The sequence below is a fragment of the Lepisma saccharinum genome, chromosome 17, assembly GCF_977018435.1.
Source record: "Lepisma saccharinum chromosome 17, izLepSacc3.1, whole genome shotgun sequence".
Taxonomy (NCBI): Eukaryota; Metazoa; Arthropoda; class Insecta; order Zygentoma; family Lepismatidae; genus Lepisma; species Lepisma saccharinum.
The window spans coordinates 8,302,130-8,323,720 of NC_139245.1; the positions used below are offsets into that span (position 1 = coordinate 8,302,130).

The following is a 21,591-nucleotide window of genomic DNA, read 5'->3' on the forward strand; positions in this document are numbered from 1 at the left end:
GGACAGCTGTACCCATTGTTAAAAAATGACACATTAACAACTAGAAACAGAACTACACTTTTCAATGTGCTAATCAGAACAATACTCATGTATGGAACCATGGTCTGGCAGCATAGCATGCCTTCATACCAAAGATCGCTACAAAGTGTGCAAAATAAAGCATTAAGAATAATATCTGGTGCTGATCGATTTGTTCCCAACACTCAAATTCGCAAAATACCAGACCAAGAAATGTTTGACTACATGCAATGTGAAAGAAAAAAATATTTTGGGCAAAACAGCCACATCATATCAACCCAACCATCAGTAACATTGTCAACAGGATCCTAGAAGGCAGATTTATAAAATGCCAATACTAGATTAACTTTAAAATAACAAAATACACAAAGCAGCAAGTTGCATAAGACAATACATACTGCAACCAGCTTAATGGAACACAAGTCAAGCAGTGTCTTTGCTGGACAGTATTCGGATGGGTGACCATCACAATAACAGGTTCAGTATACAGCAATAAATTCGCTCCCCGATGGTGCAGTGGTAGCATCATCGCTTGTAATCAAGGGGTCCCGGGTTCGATACCCGATGGAGGCACATAGTGGTTCAGATCCCACTTTAAACTGTAGGTCCAATCCCAATTAGCCTTACTGTGCATAACTCAATCAATCAACAACAACAAATTGGGTAAACTAGTACAAGGGCAGAAGAAAGACAAAGGAAACTTTATGTAATAGAATAGAAATTATCAGGTCTGGCTACTTAACCTAATTCTAGTATAACTTCTGCAATGTATTACAATGTTAATTGCCTTATTAGCACGACAGTAGTGCAAAAGGGGAAAGTATCAAAACAAAGCAAACCAAGATAGAAAAAAGGCCACAAATAAAAAACTAGAAACAAATGTTTCCAAAACTTCAACAAAAATGCAAAACTGCCACGATTATTCCTGTCCTGTCCTCTCCTTGAAAAATGTTTGGTGATGCCAACATTCATATCTCGTACTTTGGTTCAATCATTCCTGGGTTCAGATTGCAGTAAAAGTTCCAGATGTTAGTATACTGACCCAGCATCAAGAAAATGTGTGAGTTACTTGAAAGAAACGGCAGGTGTGAAGGAACTATATGAACTGATCGTCCATCACCCAATGGCATGAGAGGTCTCTTGTGCCAGTGAGTTTAGGGTGTTAGTAATTGAGCTCACAATTCTGCCATTTTGTTATTGTTCTTGCAAAAACATTTTTTTCTAGATACTGAAGACACACGTGAAGGTGTCAACCAGAAGCTTCGTCTGTTGCTGTTCCTGCCACGCTCAAGGGCAAAGCGGATTCTAAACCAATGGGCACACCCCATCAGCTACATGATACGAGCACGAGAGCATGCCCTTAACATCCTGTCTGGGGTGCAAGGGAAAGACTCAAGAGGGCATTCATCCCATAGGAAGCTTGAAGGACGAGGTGAGAATGTTAAGAATGGTTGAGCCAGAATATTGCACTCTCCCATTCATCTCCAGAAGTTTGATTTTGTGGGTCTTAGCTACACAGAACTATTGAAAATAATCATTTTTCACTAATACTTTATTCTATAAGCATTCACTTAGCATCACTTTCACATGCAGTACTTCTAGAAACAGATATATGTAATAAGTCTTGAAGCTTTCCTGGTGACGAATGATGAATAGATTCTCTCAAGCTATCAACCAGGTGAGTCATGGAAAGGATTCCAAGCTTTCGAGAGCAAGCATCACACTCATCTTCACCCTGAAGATTGAAAATCTACCCTGAAGATGGATGTTACCTCTCGAAAGCTTGGAATCCTTTCCACAACTCACCTGGTTGATAGCCCAAGAGAATCTTTTCAAACATATGTAATGTTATGTATGTGAGGAATATGTAAAAAGTACATAGAATTTCCCTTTATAGCGTGACAACTTGGACTGAGCTGATTTCACTTTGAATTAATACTGTTTCGTACCAATACTGATGTGTATATACTTAACCCTCTGTCTGTACACCAGCATCTCCCAGACCCTGTACACTTTGCGCAATAGAAAGTGCAGGTCATTGTTACCTATGTGTAAATTAAGTTTGGTGTTAGATGTGTTAACAGGTGGGAGTCCGGCACTGTTGACATGTCCTTCCCGGGCGTATGAACAGACTGTTGAAGTACACCATCCCGCCTGGTATATATGAATCTTGTAGCTGGAAGTTAGGAGATTAATGGAAGTGCATGAGAAAAAGATTGTGCTGTTACTGTGATTTCTTTTTGTGAGTTTCGTTATGATGTACAACTTTGGTTCTTTTTAAATTGCATAATCAAGATAAATAGATTCTGAATTCATATATTAAAATGTAAGTTCTGTGTTTTTGTTTTTATTTACTGCAAATCTTAATGTTTTCCAGGAAGGTATCACATGTATACCAATATACAGTCTCATGTTGCTCATTCTCAATTTGTATTGAGATAAATATATTCTTATGACTATTAATGTCCTATTGTTGAATCTGGCACGACCGTGTCACTGTGCAACTTGAAATAGAACCAGTGTGATTCATTTAATTGTCTGTTGCATCTCTCAGGGTCTGTCAGACTCTGGGGTACAGACTAAGTTACAATATTTTGTGCACTGAAATCTGTATTTCTATTGTTTAATTATGGATATAATTTGTACATTACATTTAGCATTAACAGTGTTCTCATTTCAACAGTATTCTAGCACATTTTCCACAGTTTATATTCACTTATAACAATCCAAAGATGGAATATAATGACAGGATCTGCCAGACCACACACCACACCTGTTTATTTTATGGTTATTTCTCTTTCAGGTTTTGCAGCCTTTCCATCTGCAGATAGACTTTCCCCATTGGATACCTTCCTTAATCTTCTAACTGCCAAAGGTATGTTCAAATAATAGTGTATTTGTATGTTTCTACTTGGAATCTTTAAATATCGACATATTTTTAAATTATTTTACACAATCAGTACACTCAAGATCATACAAATGAAAGAGAGAGGTTTTGAGTGTATTCAAGGTAACGCTGCATTTTGAAGCTTGATTAAGTGGCGTGCTGACCATTCCTTTTGGGGGTACAACTCGCATTACGTTGGTCATATGATAATGATGCAAATATTTTTGTGTTCCTTACATGCCAGCGATAATTTCCGTCTGCATGTCGACACTGTCATGTACTTTTTTCTTGGCGGGTGGGAGAATCCCAATTTATTTTTAAAAAATTATTTTTGGGGGATTCCCCTCCCCCTCCATATATAAGTCGAATGTGCATACATTTTATATCGTCTGAATCTGTGATTCATTCCGCGTACAGTGGTATATCATTCATCTCTCTAGGGCACTTAGCCTCTGAGCTACAGTCATTTCAAGGTAACGCTGCATTTTGAAGCTTGAATCAGTGGCATGCTGAGCATTCCTTTTGGGGGTACAACTCACGTTACATTGGTCATATGATAATGATGAAAATATTTTTGTGTTCCTTACATGCCAGCGATAATTTCCATGTGCATGTCGACACTGTCATGTACTTTTTCCTTGGGGGGAAATCCCCATTTTTTCCCTAAATTTTGGAATTTTGGGGGTTCTCCCCTCCCTCCCCCACCACATATACGTCGAATTTGCATAAATTTTATATAGTCTGAATCTCTGGTTCATTCCATGTACAATGGTATATCATTCATCTCTCTAGGGCGATTAACCTTCGATCTAAACTCATTTAATTGAAACTCTGCATTTTGTTCAAAATTGGCTCGGGCTCCAAAAGGTTAATTGAAACTTTCGGTTTGATTTGTAAAAAATCTAACAAGTTTTAAGTTCTGCTTTCCTGTTGCTTTCAACTCCATTACTGCATTCCTTCTCGTAAATATGTGACAATAATTTCTGTACCAGCGCAAAATATCTAAGGATATGTATACAAACAAAACTTCTTATAGCAATTTCTAGCTAGATACTCATGTACACTATGTTGCCGTTTATCACCAGACACCCCTCGAAAAGTGCTTCAGAACGTCTGTACACGTCATACAACCTATAAAAGGCAGGCGTTGCCGGTTGAGAATATACTCATACCAGCTTCAGCAGTCAATATGGACAGACGACGCAAACTGAGTGAGGTGGAACGAGGAATGATCATTGGAGCCCACAGGTTTGGGCATTCGACCTGTGAGATTTCCAACAAATTTCAGATACCCCGGTCGACAGTGAGTGATGTTATCGAGAAGTGGAAGTGAGAGGTGGTCATGACATGCCGACCCAGACCCAGTAAACCGAAAATATTAACAGATCGTGACCGTCGATGCTTGAAACGTGTGAAGTCAAACCGGAAGGTGTCGTTACAGATGGTGGCACAGGAGTTTCGATCGGTTTCCAGTAGTGCTGCAAGTGATCGTACTGTCCGCCGGGAGATTGTCACACTTGGTTTTCATGGTCGCGCAGCAGTTCACAAGCAGAATATAACAACCTTCAATGCGACCTGTTGGTTACAGTGGTGCACGGAACGCCGACATTGGACTCTCGAACAATGGAAATCCATCCTATGGAGTGATGAATCGCGCTACCAGATGTGGATGTCATTGCGGCGAAAGGTGGCCCTACACGATACTGATGTGGTGCTGCAACCGGATTAACGTACTGGTATGGGGTGTCCGGTGACAAATGGCAACATAGTGTATATCAGAATTAATTAAATGTGAGAGTCACTCCAAAAATTCTCAGCAAGTACGACAGAATTGATAAATATCCTGTTTTGTCACATCACTGTTACGTACCTGCATATGTTTTCATTAATATAATCATGGCTTTATATTTAGCATGCTCTTACCTCAAGGCACACTGAATTTTTTCGTTGCCTTATTTTACAGCCAGCTTGACTGAGTTGGATGTTGATCTTTTGGTGGAAGCAACAATCACATCAACAGAAGAATTTTTAGAGAAGTAAAGAATGCAGAAAATTGATTGTGGTTTTTTGTGAACCAGAAGTTCACATTTGATTTCATGAAATTAGAACTGGCAAACTAATGGGGATGATAGTAATTGTAATGAAGAATGGTTTCATTTGTTTTTATGTTACATTCCTAGGTAAATGTAAATACTACTTATGTTTGTTTCATGTGTTTAACAAATTTTTGGAGAATTTATACCAATGAAAAATCCTTACATTTTATGACATATTTTGTTTCATGCATTTATGTTGTACTTAATTAAAACAATGGAAAATTGTTGTAGATTTTACTTCAAATACAATTATTGTTACACATACTTTATGTGAAATCAGACTAAACTAAATCTTTGATGAGATGTGTACATAATCCAAGTATTATTCCATCTGTTTTAGTTTTTTTAATAAATTACTTCAAATTGAAGTAGGAATGAAGTATTGAAAATTAGTTACTATTAACTTTGGCATGGCTTGCTGTCAGAGACAGAGAATGTTTTATACTGTATTTAAATATGTTTTTATTAGATTTAAGTTAGGCAAATATGTGCTTACATTATTTGTTTTTAGCAGTGTATTTCTCAAGTGTACCTTAACATTATATATATGATATATATTATCAGGTTCGAAAGCTTTGTTGTCCTTACAAAACATGGGAAACAGTGTTGTCTAGTCATGGTTTTTTTAATGAAAACACAAGGTGACAAAATATCATGGCTGCTTGTCGTGCCTCAAAGAAAAAAGCTTGTGCCATCAATTTCTCAGTATTAAAGTTTTACCAACTTTTATTGTTTATTTAGACGTTTAAGTCTGATTGAAAGTCTGCTTATCATACACAAAAATATAGAATTTAAAGTTTTAAGGAATATTTGATATGCCCAGGTATATAGGCATCAAACTGAAGAGACAAACTGTACCTTTGTGACAATTAGTACATGTGATCTCTCCACAACAAACATTCAGTGTACTGAGACAGCCATTTACAAATGCTTTAAATATTATTTGAATGATGTTTGTTCCTTGTTGAATTAAAAATTGTGTTCTGCTTATAAGTAAATGCAGTTATTTTGTTAGGTGTAGGCACACATGTATATATGTGCATAACATATGCATATATTGATTAAATTGAGGTATAGATGAGAATGCATCAAATTACGTTTACACTGAAGCCATGACACTCATGGTAAAATAATTTTGTTATGGGTAAGATGACATTGAAAAATAAACCCGTATGTAATAAATGATGTAAGTAATAATTGGGTAAATAAGACAAGTATTTGATTTCATTCATGTTGTTGTTGGCTCATGTCTACAGATTGTTTTTGTTGGTTTTTTTTTTAACTCCTATGATAAAATATGAGATGATTTATTTGTCATTGTGTAATAAAGCACCAATCACTTTTAACTATTTCTGGAAATGTATGTTTTGGTATGCAGTTTTAGATTAGTAGCAAAATAATCTTTAATATCAGACAAAAGATGGTAAATAATTAACCAATTTTATTCTATTTCCAATTCCAAAGTATTTTGTTTAACAGAATCAACATTCACGTGTAAATAATTTGAGACTTTTCCATTGTCCATGATGTTCGAACACTTGAGAGTATTCAAATCATGAAAAGAAGAATTGTTTCTATTTTTCTTGTTAGCAGTACTACCAAAATATTAAACTTTCATTTCTCATTGTTAACCGAGGCCATTACAAAAAAAAGTTTAATTTTTTAAATTTTTCATAAGCATTTAAAAATTGTTGTTTTGTAACATTTTATTTCTGTGTGTCAAATAAGAGCTATGAATACATCTGCATAATTGTCAAAAATATGAAGAAAAAGCAAAAGTGAAGGGAAATGTTTTGTTATGTTGATATCTTGTTTTATAAATTCCTTGTAGTCTCCATTGATGGCATGATAGAAACATCTGTAATGGAATTTTTCATTGAGCCATTATCTATATAGATACAAGTGTGCTAGTGTAAATTTAAATATGGCAATTACAAGGATAGTGTAGTATAAAAATATATAGTACAGTGTTTGTTATTCTTGGTTGAAAGGTCTTTGGGCCCACTAATTGAAACTACCCTCCAACGGGACCACAACCTGTTATTCCTCCTTGTGTTTTGGGGTCCTGTTTCTGTAAAGTGTCAATTCTGTTATTTAATGTTTCTTGTATGTGCGAATTGCTTGCATTATGGAATTATTTCCCTTGTAGTCTACAGTTATTACAAGCATAAAAACACAGTTTTTCATTGTGACGAAGAAAAGCTTTTTAAAATAGCAAGAGAAAATGGCTCTGACACTAACAGAATAAAGCAAATCAAAAAACAAGTCACAAGAAAACTAAAAGAAAAGTGAAAAGCGGACAAGCATGAGAAATCTGTTGAAAATAAATTTGTTTGTATTCCATTCCACAAGGGATTCTCACATAAAATTGCCAAATTTTTAGAAGATTTAATTTCAAAATTGTTTTTAGATCACCAAGGAGTTCGGAATGTACATTTAATGAATACAAAATGAGTAAATCTGTACCAGATGTGAAAACTATAGGATTATATAATATAAGTTGCTCATGTTTCAAAGGATTATGTAGGACAAACAACAAGGAAAATGGCAATGACATGGCACGAACACGATTTGGACATTATAAATTTAAACCCAAGAACAGGTTTAATAGCTCACATCATTGAGGAGAAAGGTTTAAAAAGAGTGACAGGAAACGTAGATTTGAATGTCTGGAAAGCTTCCTTCATTGCAGAAGAACACTGGAATAAATTAAATAATGAAAGTGGTAACATAGACCCACTATGGAGTTTTCTTTTTCCCAACTGGAGTAGTCCACCATCTTTAAAATTTAATGTATAGGAAGACATCAAGGAACTCTATGAAAGCAATGATGATTTTCAATTGCCTGATGTTATTGAAATTCATAATTTTTATAAAAAGTGATCAATTTCTTTTTATCTGAAATAATAATAAAACAGACTGCTTATTTCACTGTTAAGTTGCTATATTATAACAATGTAACATTGACAACATCCATTGTATAACTGATTCTTTTTTGTTGAACATTTTTAACCATTGTTATAACTGTATCATTAATCAAACTAAAAATAAATCTCTGAAACGTCATAATAAAAAACTGGGTTTTAATGCTTGGTAATAACTGTAGACTACAAGAGAAATAATATTCTATAGGTGATAATTGTTACTTTCTAATGTGAAATTGTTTTTCCAGATGAAAATGACATTTTATGATGTGATTTATGCACTTCCATACATATTTACTCTGTTCTTAAAATAGCCAATGCATTAGGAAATTTTGGTACCTAACTCTGCTCTGGAGTGTTAAGTGTATATGGCCAGCATGTAGCTTAATACAAAACTGTAATGCTTCCAGCTATACTTAAGCACATATGAATATTTTATACTTGTCCTGAATCTAGTGTGCCAATTTGCGCAGTGCATACAACCTCATTTACCATTACATCTTTCATCCTCTTAACAGTTTACCATATGTGTGCATACCAGCATATTGCATGTGATCTTTGGACACAACCATTTTTAACCCAAGGTCTTATAATTCATGCCTTTTGATGTTTGTGCCATTATCATCCTCTTTATAGTGCATTATGAAAGAAACATGTGTTAAGTAAGTCTGAAACTAAAGCTGTATTATTGTATGAAGAAGTTGCTATTTTTTTGTTCAGAAGCGTTGTATTGAATGTAAATGTTAATGGCATTTGCCTTGTGTGCTTCTGTGTTTGTGTGTATTAGACTTCGAAATATGAAACAAGCATGAAATAATGCAAACATGTGTTCAAATGACTATGTGAGACTGTATGTCCATATTTCATATATTGACCAAAACGGAAACAAGATGTAAGTATGATATGTGTGTGGTGTGCATGCTGTTCATTAATGTTTAAATTTGGAATGTTGACTGTATTAAGTTGAAACTGTGAGACTACCACATGTTATTCATTTAGTAATGCAGTAATGTTCAACATGATGTTTTCTTATCGACTCACATTGGATGTGTCTCATTATTATTACAATTATTCATTCAGATGTTTACTGTGTATTATTATAATAATTCATTCAGATGTGTGTTAACCCCACAACCCCTATACGCCTTCATGACGTGGTGCTAAGCACAGGGGAGTACTTTTTTTTTTTTTTTACTTTACTGTGTTTCAATCCATGCAACTTTCCAAGTGTCAGCTCTGATGTCAGGATGTGGCATGAGATGACTCTATCTTAAAATATACTGATTATCAGGCCCGTAGCCAGAATTGGATCTCCAGAGGGCTCACAGGTTTTCAGGGGGGAGGGGCTTTGAAAATGAAATCCATTTTTCAAAAGTTTAACAGTGTTAAATGAAGGTAAATTATGTATGTGGGGGAGGGGGTTCATTAAGTTACATAAAGTTTAGAAATAAAACACAAATACTACATTTTTCTATATCTTTTAAAATATCACTTGAGGTGTTAATTGGCTGCTACTGAAATTATCCTTTACTACACACTCCATACTACGTTTGCTCACTCGAGATACAGATATTTATATTACACAAGAAAAGATGGGCAATATTTAATCATAGTGCCTACCGTACATTCCACTCCCTGGCCGAAACAATAAAACCCCTTCGTTCCCAAAACATGGGAGCTGTTAACCTTTAAAGCAGATGCAGAGGGAATTTGCGTAATGACATCAAAGTCACAGATTTCTGTATAAATGGGAGGTCGCAACGGACAACGAAGGTACAGATAAAGAAGCTCCCCTGTGAAGAAACTTTCTGAAGTCTAGTGAAGAAAATCTTGTAAATAGTTGCCTTTACTTAAGACTTCTTCTTATAAATAAGATGAACGAATGTAATAGCTGTTGTTCATGCCCCCTGAATTTATCCTTCACCAAAGTTGTGAGCAAAATAATATGTGCTGTCTACAGTTTCACTTTTCACTGCAAACAAATTACACAAAATAGTTTTACCTAATGTCAAGCAGGCTGACCTCAGTGTCAGGGGGGAGCTCACCCTTCCCTGTCTACGGGCCTGCTGATTATTCATTTTAATTTTTATGTTGATAAAATACTTTTAACGTGAATACTTTAAACATGCAATATACAAAGAACATGTGAAAGTTCTAGTAGTGTTCTCTATCAACATGTTTCTTATGTGTGTGCGGTTGTGTCAACCTCATTGCCTAGCAGTTGTGAACCACAATATTTGTAGATTTAAAATGGGTACTTGTGAAAATCTGTGTCGAACCGGATCTATCCAACAAATGTTATCCACAGGTTAAGAATGACCCAGTTATGTAAAATTGTTTGGTATAATTTTACCTAGTCTTTGTGCAATAAAGTATTTGTACTAGTCTGTTTTAGACATGACTTGTCTATCATAAAATATCCCAGCTTTTCCTTCTTTCAAAGCTAAGGGAAAGGGTTGGAGAGAGAGAATGTGTGTGTAGAAAGTACAAGGTGGTATTAGTATATTTTTTCTGTTGTATCACTTTCTCAACACTTCGTTGGGCTAACTCGTTGCAACTTTGTGGATGATTGGACAGCATTCGTGTTGGACAATATATCGTCTGGACGATATATCGCGATATTGAAAAAATATCATCCAGGCGATATCAACTAGACAATATATCATTATGATATTTTGGTGATGTATCTTGTTTTGGCGATATATCATCATGATATTTTGGCTATATATATCATGTCGGCGACATGCATCGTCACGATATTTGGTGATATATACCATGTTGGCGATATATCATGATATTTTAGCGATATGTATATTGTGTCAGTGATATATCATCATGATAATTGGTGATATATATCTTGGAGACGATATATCGCCAATATCACAATACGGAAAAAAATATCATATAGTATCGTCTGTGATGATACTTTCTTGACGATATATCGTGATGTCAAATTTTTGGTATCGTCCATCCCTAGACAGGATTCAATCCCAGAACCCTAAGTGACAAGATCATGAGTCAAGCACTCAGGATAGTCTGCCACAAAGGCAGTATTAGCACATTTATTTACTGCATCAACATTTCATATTATAATTAATGAAACTACTGAAAATATATTTAAATATGTATTTAACAAATCTTATGTCATTAACATGTAATTACGTTTAGTACAATATACTTGCCCACAGCTAAAATTTCATTTCACAGGCATTATAGTCTGCTATTAAATGTTCTTGGAAAATACAATTTAAATTTACAGGATCTAAAGTTAGGAGTGTAAGATGTCACCCTCTGTATGTGTCCCATTGGTCTGCTGGAATTGGTAGCTGCCCTTTGTCATCCATGATTGGGCCAGCCTTCATATGTTTGCGCCAAGAGGATGTCACATCAGGATGTAGATACCGAGGGTAGTAATTCATGAAGTGGCAATCTCTGTAAAATAGTATATGGAAGTGCCTGGTATTAGAGGTAAAGGTAAAGTTCCCCATGCATTGAAGTCACATTTAGGGGATGTGGGGTAGGGCCCCACACATTCTAGATGTCAGCAATTTTTAAAGTGGTGTGATCAGCACCACACTCTGGCAGCCATTACCCCCTCCCCCCAGGTATCAATTGATTTGAGGCTAGGTGAACACCAGAGCCACTTTATGTGGGGACAAGGCCGGAAAAATTCCGACCTCTAGATCAGCCACCCCAGGAATCGAACCCAGGATTCCCACCTGGAAATCAGATGCCTTACAGACTAGACCATCGCATCTGGTATTAGAGATGGTGTGAGACAAGAATTAGAGGGGGAAGCAGTCTCATAAATAGCACATAAAAATGCATATTTGGCTTGAAAGACCTTTATTTATCTAATTTTCTTCTTTTGCAGAGGGGAAGGACATCCCCTTCTCCCCCATGTTGTCCTCTGGTGCAGCATATTTGCATATGCATGCCCAAACAAATCTGTAATGTGGTTAAGTTTTTACTATACTTATTCATTAAACCTCATCTTGTTTGAAACATCAAATGTTTCCACATCACTTCACCTTCCACTAGTGGCGTATTCTCCCACGTTATCTGGTTTACCGCCTGTAAACCAACTTTTTATATACATATATAAATAAATACAGAAAATTTGAAGTTGTCAGACATCTGTTTTTGCTTTAGTTGCATGTCTGCACTGGTGTTTTATTTCTATTATATCTAATTAATATATAATAAATAAAAAGTGAGCTACCTCTCTCCCTCCTTTTAGCAGGCAAGTAGAGAAAGCAGATTGACTATTTGGGTTTGGGCCAGCCAGTGAGCTTTCCAAGGGCTCACTTTGCTTACAAAATCTGTGAGTGACAACCCCACACATGTAAGAAGATAAGCATTAAATTTTCTGCCTAGGTTTCTCAACCACAGAATCTCATTAATATTTAAAAACTCTCTGTACTTTAAGTTGATGTAGCATTATATGTTTTCTCGTGGATTTGAATTGAATTTGAATTTAAAATTTTGGATGTGTCAGCACTAAGGCTATTTTGCACCAGTCACATTATACGGGGTCCAGCCCCTTATCGTTACACATAACAACTCTAACGTTGCATAACTAAAACCATAAAATATTCTGACTTTCATTAAAAGCTGAGGCTGTAAAGGAGCACTCAGCGCAAATAAGGACAACACAACAAAATTATACTGGCCATGGGGCCAGTCACCAGAGCCTCGTTAGTCTGCAGTCCAGGGTGTACTATGTGGAAGTGAGGTTGACTATTGGGTGCACTATGTGGAAGGAGCACCCCTTACACCCCGTTTTCTCATGGACGTTACATGCATTAACCATAGATGGAATTTAGAGGACAAATTGTTTCCAAAGTTATGAGAAAATAAGAAATGAAAATTACCCAAACTGCACTATTTAGAAATGAGTTACTTTATTTCTGACAACTGTCATGTTCTTTTTATTTTTTAAAACCAGCAGTCCTGGTTTCAAAACCCATAAATATTTGTCCCCCACTTTTGTTTTATTATTGCAAATTCTACATTTATATTGGCTATATAAAAAGAAACGATTAATTGCAAATGCACAGTATATATTATTTTATATGGTAAGGATAATGGTTGCTTACATTCCCAGTGTCACCACAGTCATCTTACCGATAATATTATTAATAAGAACTTTAATTTCTTTATTGGCTTCATGATTACATTATGTGACTAGTATTCACTACAAACCAGGGTTGTTAAAGGTCCAAGAATCCACAAATTCTAATGGGTTCCGGAACCTTGTTCTCGCACAATTTAAGTTTGGTCCAAGTTGCGTATTGTTTCATTGAAAAAAGGTTCCTGGACTGTATTTAAATTGATCTGCAAAGAAATGGTCCTGGACCGTATTTAAATTGATCTGCAAAGAAATGGTCCTGGACCATATTTAAATTGATCTGCAAAGAAATGGTCCTGGACCGTATTTAAATTGATCTGCAAAGAAATGGTCCTGGACCGTATTTAAATTGATCTGCAAAGAAATGGTCCTGGACCGTATTTAAATTGATCTGCAAAGAAATGGTCCTGGACCGTATTTAAATTGATCTCCAAAGAAATGGTCCTGGACCGTATTTAAATTGATCTGCAAAGAAATGGTCCTGGACCGTATTTAAATTGATCTGCAAAGAAATGGTCCTGGACCGTATTTAAATTGATCTGCAAAGAAATGGTCCTGGACCGTATTTAAATTGATCTGCAAAGAAATGGTCCTGGACCGTATTTAAATTGATCTGCAAAGAAATGGTCCTGGACCGTATTTAAATTGATCTGCAAAGAAATGGTCCTGGACCGTATTTAAATTGATCTGCAAAGAAATGGTCCTGGACTGTATTTAAATTGATCCAGAAAAAAAAGGTTCCTGGACCATCAGTAGCATGGCGTGGGGGTTATAACTCCCGACCCGTTATTTCTAAAAAAAAGAATATCAAATGCAGGAAAAGATGGTAAAATGAGGGCTGACTACTAGAAAATGTATATCTAACTCACTCCTTTTGAAAATCCTGGGCACGCCACTGTGGACCATATTTAAATTGACCCGAAAAAAAAAAGTTTCTGGACCAAATTAAAATACTTTACAGATAAAAAGGTTCTTTACCCATCCAGAACCCATTTACGCTTTTTTTTTCCTTTTGAACCGGAATTGAATTTATTTAAAATTCATTGACCTTTGACAACCCTGATACAAATTAAGGTTAATTATTATTTATATTGAGCATATTTTTATAAGAAAGCATTCAGATTCTGATTTTTTTGGCAAGAGGTTAGCTACTATTGAACCCCAGATTTGGCTATGGCACTATTCAGTAGTTGGTTCACTCCTTCCTTTATGTAACATTCATGCTTTTTACATTAGTTTTACCTGGCTGTAACTGTGTTAGTGCACATGTGTCTATGTGAACTTCATTATTAAATGCTTAATAGATATTACAAGAGCTTAGTAATTAGTTATGCTTATTATTATTGTTGTTATAATTTTTTATCTTACCTAGGTTTGGGCAAATGAACTATTCTGTGTTCAGATAAGGGCAAATTTTTCTTGAAATCTTCCCACCGACCTGCAATGTCAGGATTGTCGAGGAATGACAACTCCTTAACATAGCTATCATGATACCAATCCATGTGGTACAAGGGAAGTACATCAAATCCTTTCACATAGTATTGTGGTGGTTCATAACTCACACAAGGCTTCATAGGAAGTTCTTCTGGAAATAAATAATAATAAACAAGCTGTTAATCAGCTTTCATTGTTTGTGTACATATATGTACTTAGTTGCCAGAACATGGTAAGCAATTGTTTTTATGAATAAAAACAAAAATCTGCTCAGACAAGGAGCACCTGCTACAGTGGTGAACATGTTCTCATATTTTGATGATATAAAAATAATGTCTTTAAACTGAGTAAAAGTTGATATATCTATGAGAAGTCCCTGGGTGCACAATTGCACAATTACCTATGTATTATTAACAATGAGTAAACAAGAAATGCCTGGAGCAAACAAACATATTAAAATTTTGAAGTATTGATGCTAAATTTATCAAGAGTTTCTGGATATTACATAAACCTAGTGCATTAAATGCACAATGTAGAAAATTCAATTGTGAAAATTGGTTCAAAACTTTGAAGAAATGGATTCTAGAATGAGAATAATAATTATCTGGTGTCAAACTTCTGACTTGTGATGTTTTTTTTTCACAGATTCAAGATATTCTTTGACATTCAAGATAATCTTCTCATCTCAAAAATTTGAAGTTAATTCAGAAAAAGTCTGTTTAAGACCATTTTATGCACAGATAGGCTAGTCGGGAAAGGACCTACAGTTTAAAGTGAAATCTGAACCACTATATGCCAGGGGTTTAAACAGAATTTTCCATCTGGGGGTTTGATTGATTGAATTGGTGTTTAAATCCACTTTGTGCACAGTAAGGCTAATCGAGACTGGACCTACAGTTTAAAGTGGGATCCGAACCACTATGTGCCTCCACCGGGAATCGAACCCGGGACCCCATGATTACAAGGCGAACACGCTACCACTGCTCCATCTGGGGGTGTTAGTATTTACAGAGGTGTAAGTGTGTATATTACCATAAATTAGACCTTTGTGAAAAAATTTAGGGGGTGTTGACTAAATTTTGGGGTGGGGTGTGTGGATAAATCACTATATGCCTTCGCTGGGTATTGAACTTGGGACCCCTTGATTACAAGGTGATGGCATTTCCACTATGCCTTGAACATGTTATTTATAGGGGAGGAAATTGAACATTTGTAAAATTGGCGTGGAGTGTGAAATCATCGTAAAAACATTAGAAAAGTAATTTTAGGATGTCAAATTATGGAAATAATGTGGAAAACAAAGAAATGCTAAATACTACGAACTCAATAAAACTAACTGTCCTAATGTCATCTAAGCTGCTCGTCAAGTCAACCTTGCAGCAGGTTTTATGTATCAATCCGCGCGAGAACTGAGCTCAGAATCTTCCGTGCCAGTCTTTCCTCAACCGCCGAGCTGCTTACATCGCAGACACTGAGAAAATCCACAGTATTGCCAACCGCACAACACATCAAAACCCGCATGCATGTCAAGTGGAATGTATTTTCGCTTCTCTTTGTCTCCTGAAACATAAAATTTTAAAAGTACTTTCTGCGCATAGATTATTTAATAAATGTGTCATTACTTAATATAAATGCGAAATATCTTCGAAACATGAGAGCGTGTGTGTATATTTCGAGCACGCAAAAATAAAAATGAACAAAGATAAAAGTAAACAACGATAGGCCCTCTTGAATTTAATGACAATTTTTTTTTTTGGTTTAGAAAGAAATACATTTATGAAAAACGTGGTTGCTTCGTCCGCAATACATCCGTTCCTGTAAGACACACGCAATTCAAGTTATACCACCAAAAAAACATGATTTGTTATTGGTGATATATACAATCAGGTGCATTGTCTGTCGCTATTACTCTGGTTTCAATTTATGAATCACTTCACTAAACCAGGATTCAAATCTTGGTCTGTCCATTTCTTGCGGATAATCACCCTTCCCTTTCTTTGCGCGGAACAGTAAATATGCACCTTCAACAAAGCTTTCATTGCCGCCAGTGGGTGAAACAATAAGCCTCCCCCTTCCCCTCATCGTTGGTTTCTTCAGCCCTGGCGTGGTTTTGCATGCTGGTATCCTTCCATGTTTTATTCCCCCTTCCCCCACCCACCGAGTTGAAGGACGTCTCGTCCAAATAATAAACATGTTTCTTCTCACTGCGATATCTTTTAATACCGCGGAGATTCTTTTGTCGTCAAAAAACAAACAATCGTTTCCTCTTGCTAAACTCAAACAGCAAATCATTCAACACCCGTGATACAATTCGTGCGCACATTGACGGCAAATCACCTCACGCCCTGTTTTACTTTGATCTTGTTGCCGCAAGGAGGATTATGCATTCAAAACAACTCGCTTGTCTTTGAAGAAAATTTCCCTTCGGACGAAGTCCAAAATAACATTTGGGTAAAACCGCGCGCTGAACAGTAGATTCAGCCATTCTCGCCGCTCTACAATAAACATAGGGTTAAAAGAGTGGGATGTGCAACACTGGTATCGCCGATTCCACGCGTTCTGCAACGCATTCAGTCTCGCTCGACTCGCTCTAAAGTTTCAGTGTCTCTTCAACGCACTACACATTGCAGTTGGCGAATCTACGGTTCTAAGTTCGTCTGCACAGTGATTGCAACCAATTAAGTCCATACCTGCTAATGGATGTACTATTTTGTCTGTATATTACAAATTAAATAACTGTTTTCTTGCAAGTATGCAGTTGTGTCGGAATAGAACCCGTCTCAGTGGAACTATGTTCTTGCGCGCACGTTTGGAACTACATATGCGAAAACCTGCTGCAAGGTTGACTTGACGAGCAGCTTAGGCTCCTCTTATTTATTGTATGGATAAAAACTTTCTCGTTAAGAGGCACAACAAACAGGGTAATTATTTTTCAGTGTTTGGAAGTAACTAGTTACAAGTAACAGTTACTTTTTTGAGAAAATGTAATTGTAACTGAGTTACTTTTTTACGATAGAAGTAACGTTTTATCAGTTACTTTGCGACACTTAAATTGCTATGTAAGTGTCATAAATTATTGGGGATTTAGGACTCAAAGTGAGCTAGAATTTAGTTTCTGCTGTGATATAAAAGCCCATCTTTGATACATTAATTATTGCAAACAGTGCCGGATCTACAAATGTTGGGACCCCCCGCAAAATATTACCAAAAGCTCCCTCTACCTACCTGTGTGTGTGGGAGGGGAGTGTAATTCTTGATATCATGTTGACAAAGTCACATATAAGGGTCTTGAGTGTGATTCAAAAGTTCCTTAAGACACCTTATAAAAATAAAGGAGTTAGGCTGGGTACAATTGATCATGATAGAGACAGGTTAGGCTTAGGGGCAACCACATTGGTGTGTTCCAAGCGGACGTCCGCCATATTGGTGGTCGCCAATTGAATTCAACTCATTTTTTTTTAAATGGGACAGGGGTGATGTGATATATATATATATATATGGCACTGTTACATTTGTAACATTTGATACATTTGTTACAATCATACAGTTGTAACCTTTTCCTGATTAAAGATAGGTTGAAGAATCCTTCACCACTGCATTTCTCGTGAAATTCTAGCCTCATTTGATTCTAGTCTGACTGTCACGAGGGAAACCTGGGGTAGGTGATTTAAGGTCAGGATTTTTCCAGCTTTCTCCCTGCATAAAGTGGCTATAGAGTCCACCTGACCTCAATTCAAATGGTACCGGGGGGAGGGGGGTAAGGGCGGCCGCAGCATGGTGCTGATCACATCACCTCCAAGATGGCCGACGTCGAAAATATGTGGGGTCCATATACCCTAAATGTGCCTTCATGGCACGTTGCTATATGCACAGGGAACTTTAACTTTGCTTTGAGTTGTATATATTGTATTGAGTTCTGTACCCCTGAGTAACTAAGTTTTTTTTTACATATGCATATACGAACTCTCTATTATGTCAATGTCTGCCCCCCCCCCCCCTAAAGGCTGAGTTGTCTCCGGGTTCCCCTGCTACTGCAGGGTTTTGCGGCTTTTAGATCTGGTACTGCTTGCAAACAATAGATGAAGGGGAAAAGGGAAAGTAGTTGTAGTAAATTTGTCTCCTGTCGGTGGTCAGTCGGTAGGCTCCAGCCAGGTGCCAGGAATTTCAAGGTTTATCGTATGTTTCATCTCTCCTTTGGTAGATCTGAATTTCAAAGCAATATACACACCTCGGAAGAGAGGTGGATTTCCCAGAAGCGGGAAGATAAGCTTCTAGGAGGATAATTTCTTCCTATTGCTGACAGTTTGCCATTGTCAGTTGTGTGCTGTGAAGTGTCTCTTGTTTCTGTAGTTTGTTCCTCGGTGAATAACTGCCCCCTTCTGTAAGCAGCATCCGATAGTTTCTTCCTTTGCTATAATATCGGATTAAGCTGAAAAGGGACGTACTGCAATATTTCAGTGTTTTTACGAAAGAATTCAACGATACTGGTAGTATGAACGAAACTGAAGAAGGCGAGAGATAGCAATTGCACATATGAATGGAAAACAATCCAATTGTTTCCATGTGATTTCATTTATCTCTCAGTTCCTGATAATTTGAAAATTAAAGTAAAAATATTTCCATCGCTTATTTATGATTATTCAGCATTTCTGGATATTTTGAAAAAGTAATATATTTTGGTCAATGCTATTTGTTTAAGATTTAAATGAGAATCCATTTTCTTGAAATAACAGATACGACAGATCTCACCATTATCAATGATACAACAGTGAATTACAACACTCAAGTGGCAAACTAACGAATCAGGAAGACCCTAGCCATCATTCTTGCTTGTTTATGTAATCCTCTCGGAGAGAACTGAAGGGGTAAGTTTAAAATGCCATTTTCACCTTCATTGATAACGCACAATTATAGGCTACTTACTACATTACAACTTTTATCATTTTCTGAGTGATATCTCTCTCTCTTTCTTTCTTTCTATACAGTTTCTAGAATCCCCCCATTCCAATGGACATTCCTTAAGAACAACAATGATAATAAATACAAATGTTTAAGTCAGAGTAGCTTAGGTCAACCTCCGTGGCGGAGTGGTTAGCACAACACACTATATGTCAGGGGTCCCGGATTCTAGTTCGTTTCGGACATGGATGTTTGTGTTTGTTCCAATGAGAAAACAGAAATTGGCATATGTGAAAATTGAGAAGATATGAATAACAGGGATACTACCACATAGGGTTATTCCTTAAAAAAAAAAGTCGTTAGTGCCTGACTACCATGCGAGAGACCCCGGGTTCGATCCTTGGTTGGGGAGAACCGAGATTTTTTCAATCTGTTGAAGTGGCTCCAGCATTGTATAAAGTGGGTATCTGGAGGAAATTCTGGGGGGGAGGTAAAGGATGCCAGGGACATGGTGCTGATCACATCACCCTTACCTTTGACCACAATCAAAAAAGTGTGGGGCTCTAACTCCACACACCCTATACGCCTTCATGGCGTCGCGCAAAGCACAGGAGAGCACTATAAATATACGAAGAATTATATTATGTACCAGTAACATAAGTAAAATGCATGTTAGTTTTCACAAGTTATGTTATTACAATTAATGATTGGTTTGTGTAATTTGGTTGCAAGAAAAGTTTCAGCAGAAAGTAACTGTACAAGTAAGTTACAGTTACTTTTGAGGGACATGTAACTGTAACTGAGTTAATTTTTAAAACGAGTAACTGTTACTTTTTTAAGCAAGTAGCTGTAACTAGTTACCTTGTTAAAAGTAACTTTCCAAACACTGTTATTTTTGGTGTATTTTCTTGTCTCTCATATTGCACAAAATAAAGTGAATGGGCATAGCATTTTTTTTTAATCGTTATACTTTCAATGAAATGACAAAAAAAAAAATTGAAATTAGTTTAATTACACAATCTATTCCGTTCAAATGACATGGCAGTATGCTCTACTTGTAATATGGGCTTTCGAATGATGCTCATTTCATTGAAAAATGTGTTTGTTACCTGTGCCAGGAGGAAGCGGTACGGAGGTTCTAGAGTGCTCATATGGTAACTTTCCAAGAACATCGTCCAGCTCCATTGCCCGCAAGGTAGGCAACATAGGATTTTGTAAGTCATGTTTCACAGCCACTAATTTCACTCTATCGCCAGTATTTACTTGAGTGCGAGCACACCTTCTCATCCCGAAAATTTGAAGTTTCCACACTTTCCTTACTATTTACGAACACAAACAGTTGTTTACGGTTGCTAGGTTACACCCGAGTGCGTGCGCATGTGTAACGCGAATTGCCTTGTACGTGGTGCCATCTGTTGACGTTTTGTTGAGGTAGAACGAAGTCAGCTGAATTCCCTTCTGGCGTTGTTGCGGGGAGAGCGAAAAATCACAAGGGTTCTGTTGCAGTGGCCTTGAAAACTGAGAGAGAGTACATCGAAGAGGTAAGTCTGATTTACTATGTTTACTAAAGTAATGTAAAATATGATTTATGCTGAACGAGCGGTTTATAATAGTATCACATTCAAAGATGACACAGGAATAAACCGACCCCTTCGTTCTGTCTTTTGAGCCCCATTCTTCAGTCATATGCTAGGTGACGTCATGATCTGTAGGCGGAACTTTGAGAAACAAGCGCTGGCTGAGTAGTTAGGGGTGGGATCTTGTTATCACAGGTGTAGTGTGACTTTCCCCCTCCAAAACGTGTCATGTCGTGATAAGGTGACATATTACTGAGCAAATCGCCGGTTTAAGCAAATTTATCGAATACCTGTATTTGGCAATTCATGCAGTTTTAAAAAAGATGTTATAGTTTTAATTATTTTGTAGTGATAGTAGCAGTAAAACAACTTGCTATTTATGACAGTAAAATAATCTGTCACAAAGAAGTACTTTTACAGTTAAATATGTAGCATTGTATTGATCTTAACATTTAATTGTTGGATATGATTACTAAATTTGGAGATTTATCTGAAATGTTCGGATTTCGAAGCATATTCATCCTTGTAGCGAATATGTATTTATTGTCTGCTGCGGCAAAATTTAGAAGCGTGGTAATTAGTGCATAAGTAGTTTTATTGCCGGCCCTGCTGTCGAGCGGGTAAA

At 36.6% G+C, this 21,591-nt stretch overlaps 3 protein-coding genes across 4 annotated transcripts in view; 2 read left to right on the forward strand and 1 right to left on the reverse strand.

Annotated features, from left to right (window-relative positions):
• Nucleotides 1-10,285, forward strand: part of pigeon (gamma-secretase activating protein pigeon) — a 49,670-nt gene extending 39,385 nt beyond the window's left edge. Inside the window, exons 15-17 of the mRNA XM_083138887.1 lie at nucleotides 1,244-1,450; nucleotides 2,822-2,893; nucleotides 4,869-10,285. Coding sequence (XP_082995013.1) covers nucleotides 1,244-1,450; nucleotides 2,822-2,893; nucleotides 4,869-4,945 — 356 coding nt within the window. The 3' untranslated portion in view covers nucleotides 4,946-10,285. The remainder of the gene's footprint in view (nucleotides 1-1,243; nucleotides 1,451-2,821; nucleotides 2,894-4,868) is intronic.
• A 791-nt stretch (nucleotides 10,286-11,076) lies between these two features.
• On the reverse strand, nucleotides 11,077-20,775 carry LOC146001502 (sperm microtubule inner protein 8-like). Its single transcript, XM_083138890.1, has 3 exons — nucleotides 20,499-20,775; nucleotides 14,425-14,641; nucleotides 11,077-11,357 (listed from the first exon to the last, which is right to left on the reverse strand). Exons 1-3 carry the CDS (start codon nucleotides 20,674-20,676, stop codon nucleotides 11,210-11,212), a joined length of 543 nt encoding a protein of 180 aa, XP_082995016.1. The 5' UTR covers nucleotides 20,677-20,775; the 3' UTR covers nucleotides 11,077-11,209.
• A 74-nt stretch (nucleotides 20,776-20,849) lies between these two features.
• The window catches only part of chn (zinc finger transcriptional factor charlatan), a 62,891-nt gene continuing 62,149 nt past the window's right edge, over nucleotides 20,850-21,591 (forward strand). The window contains exon 1 of one of the 2 annotated variants that reach the window (XM_083138889.1): nucleotides 20,850-20,930. The gene's annotated coding sequence lies outside the window, so the exon portion shown is untranslated. The remainder of the gene's footprint in view (nucleotides 20,931-21,591) is intronic. The other variant, XM_083138888.1, reaches the window with a different exon arrangement.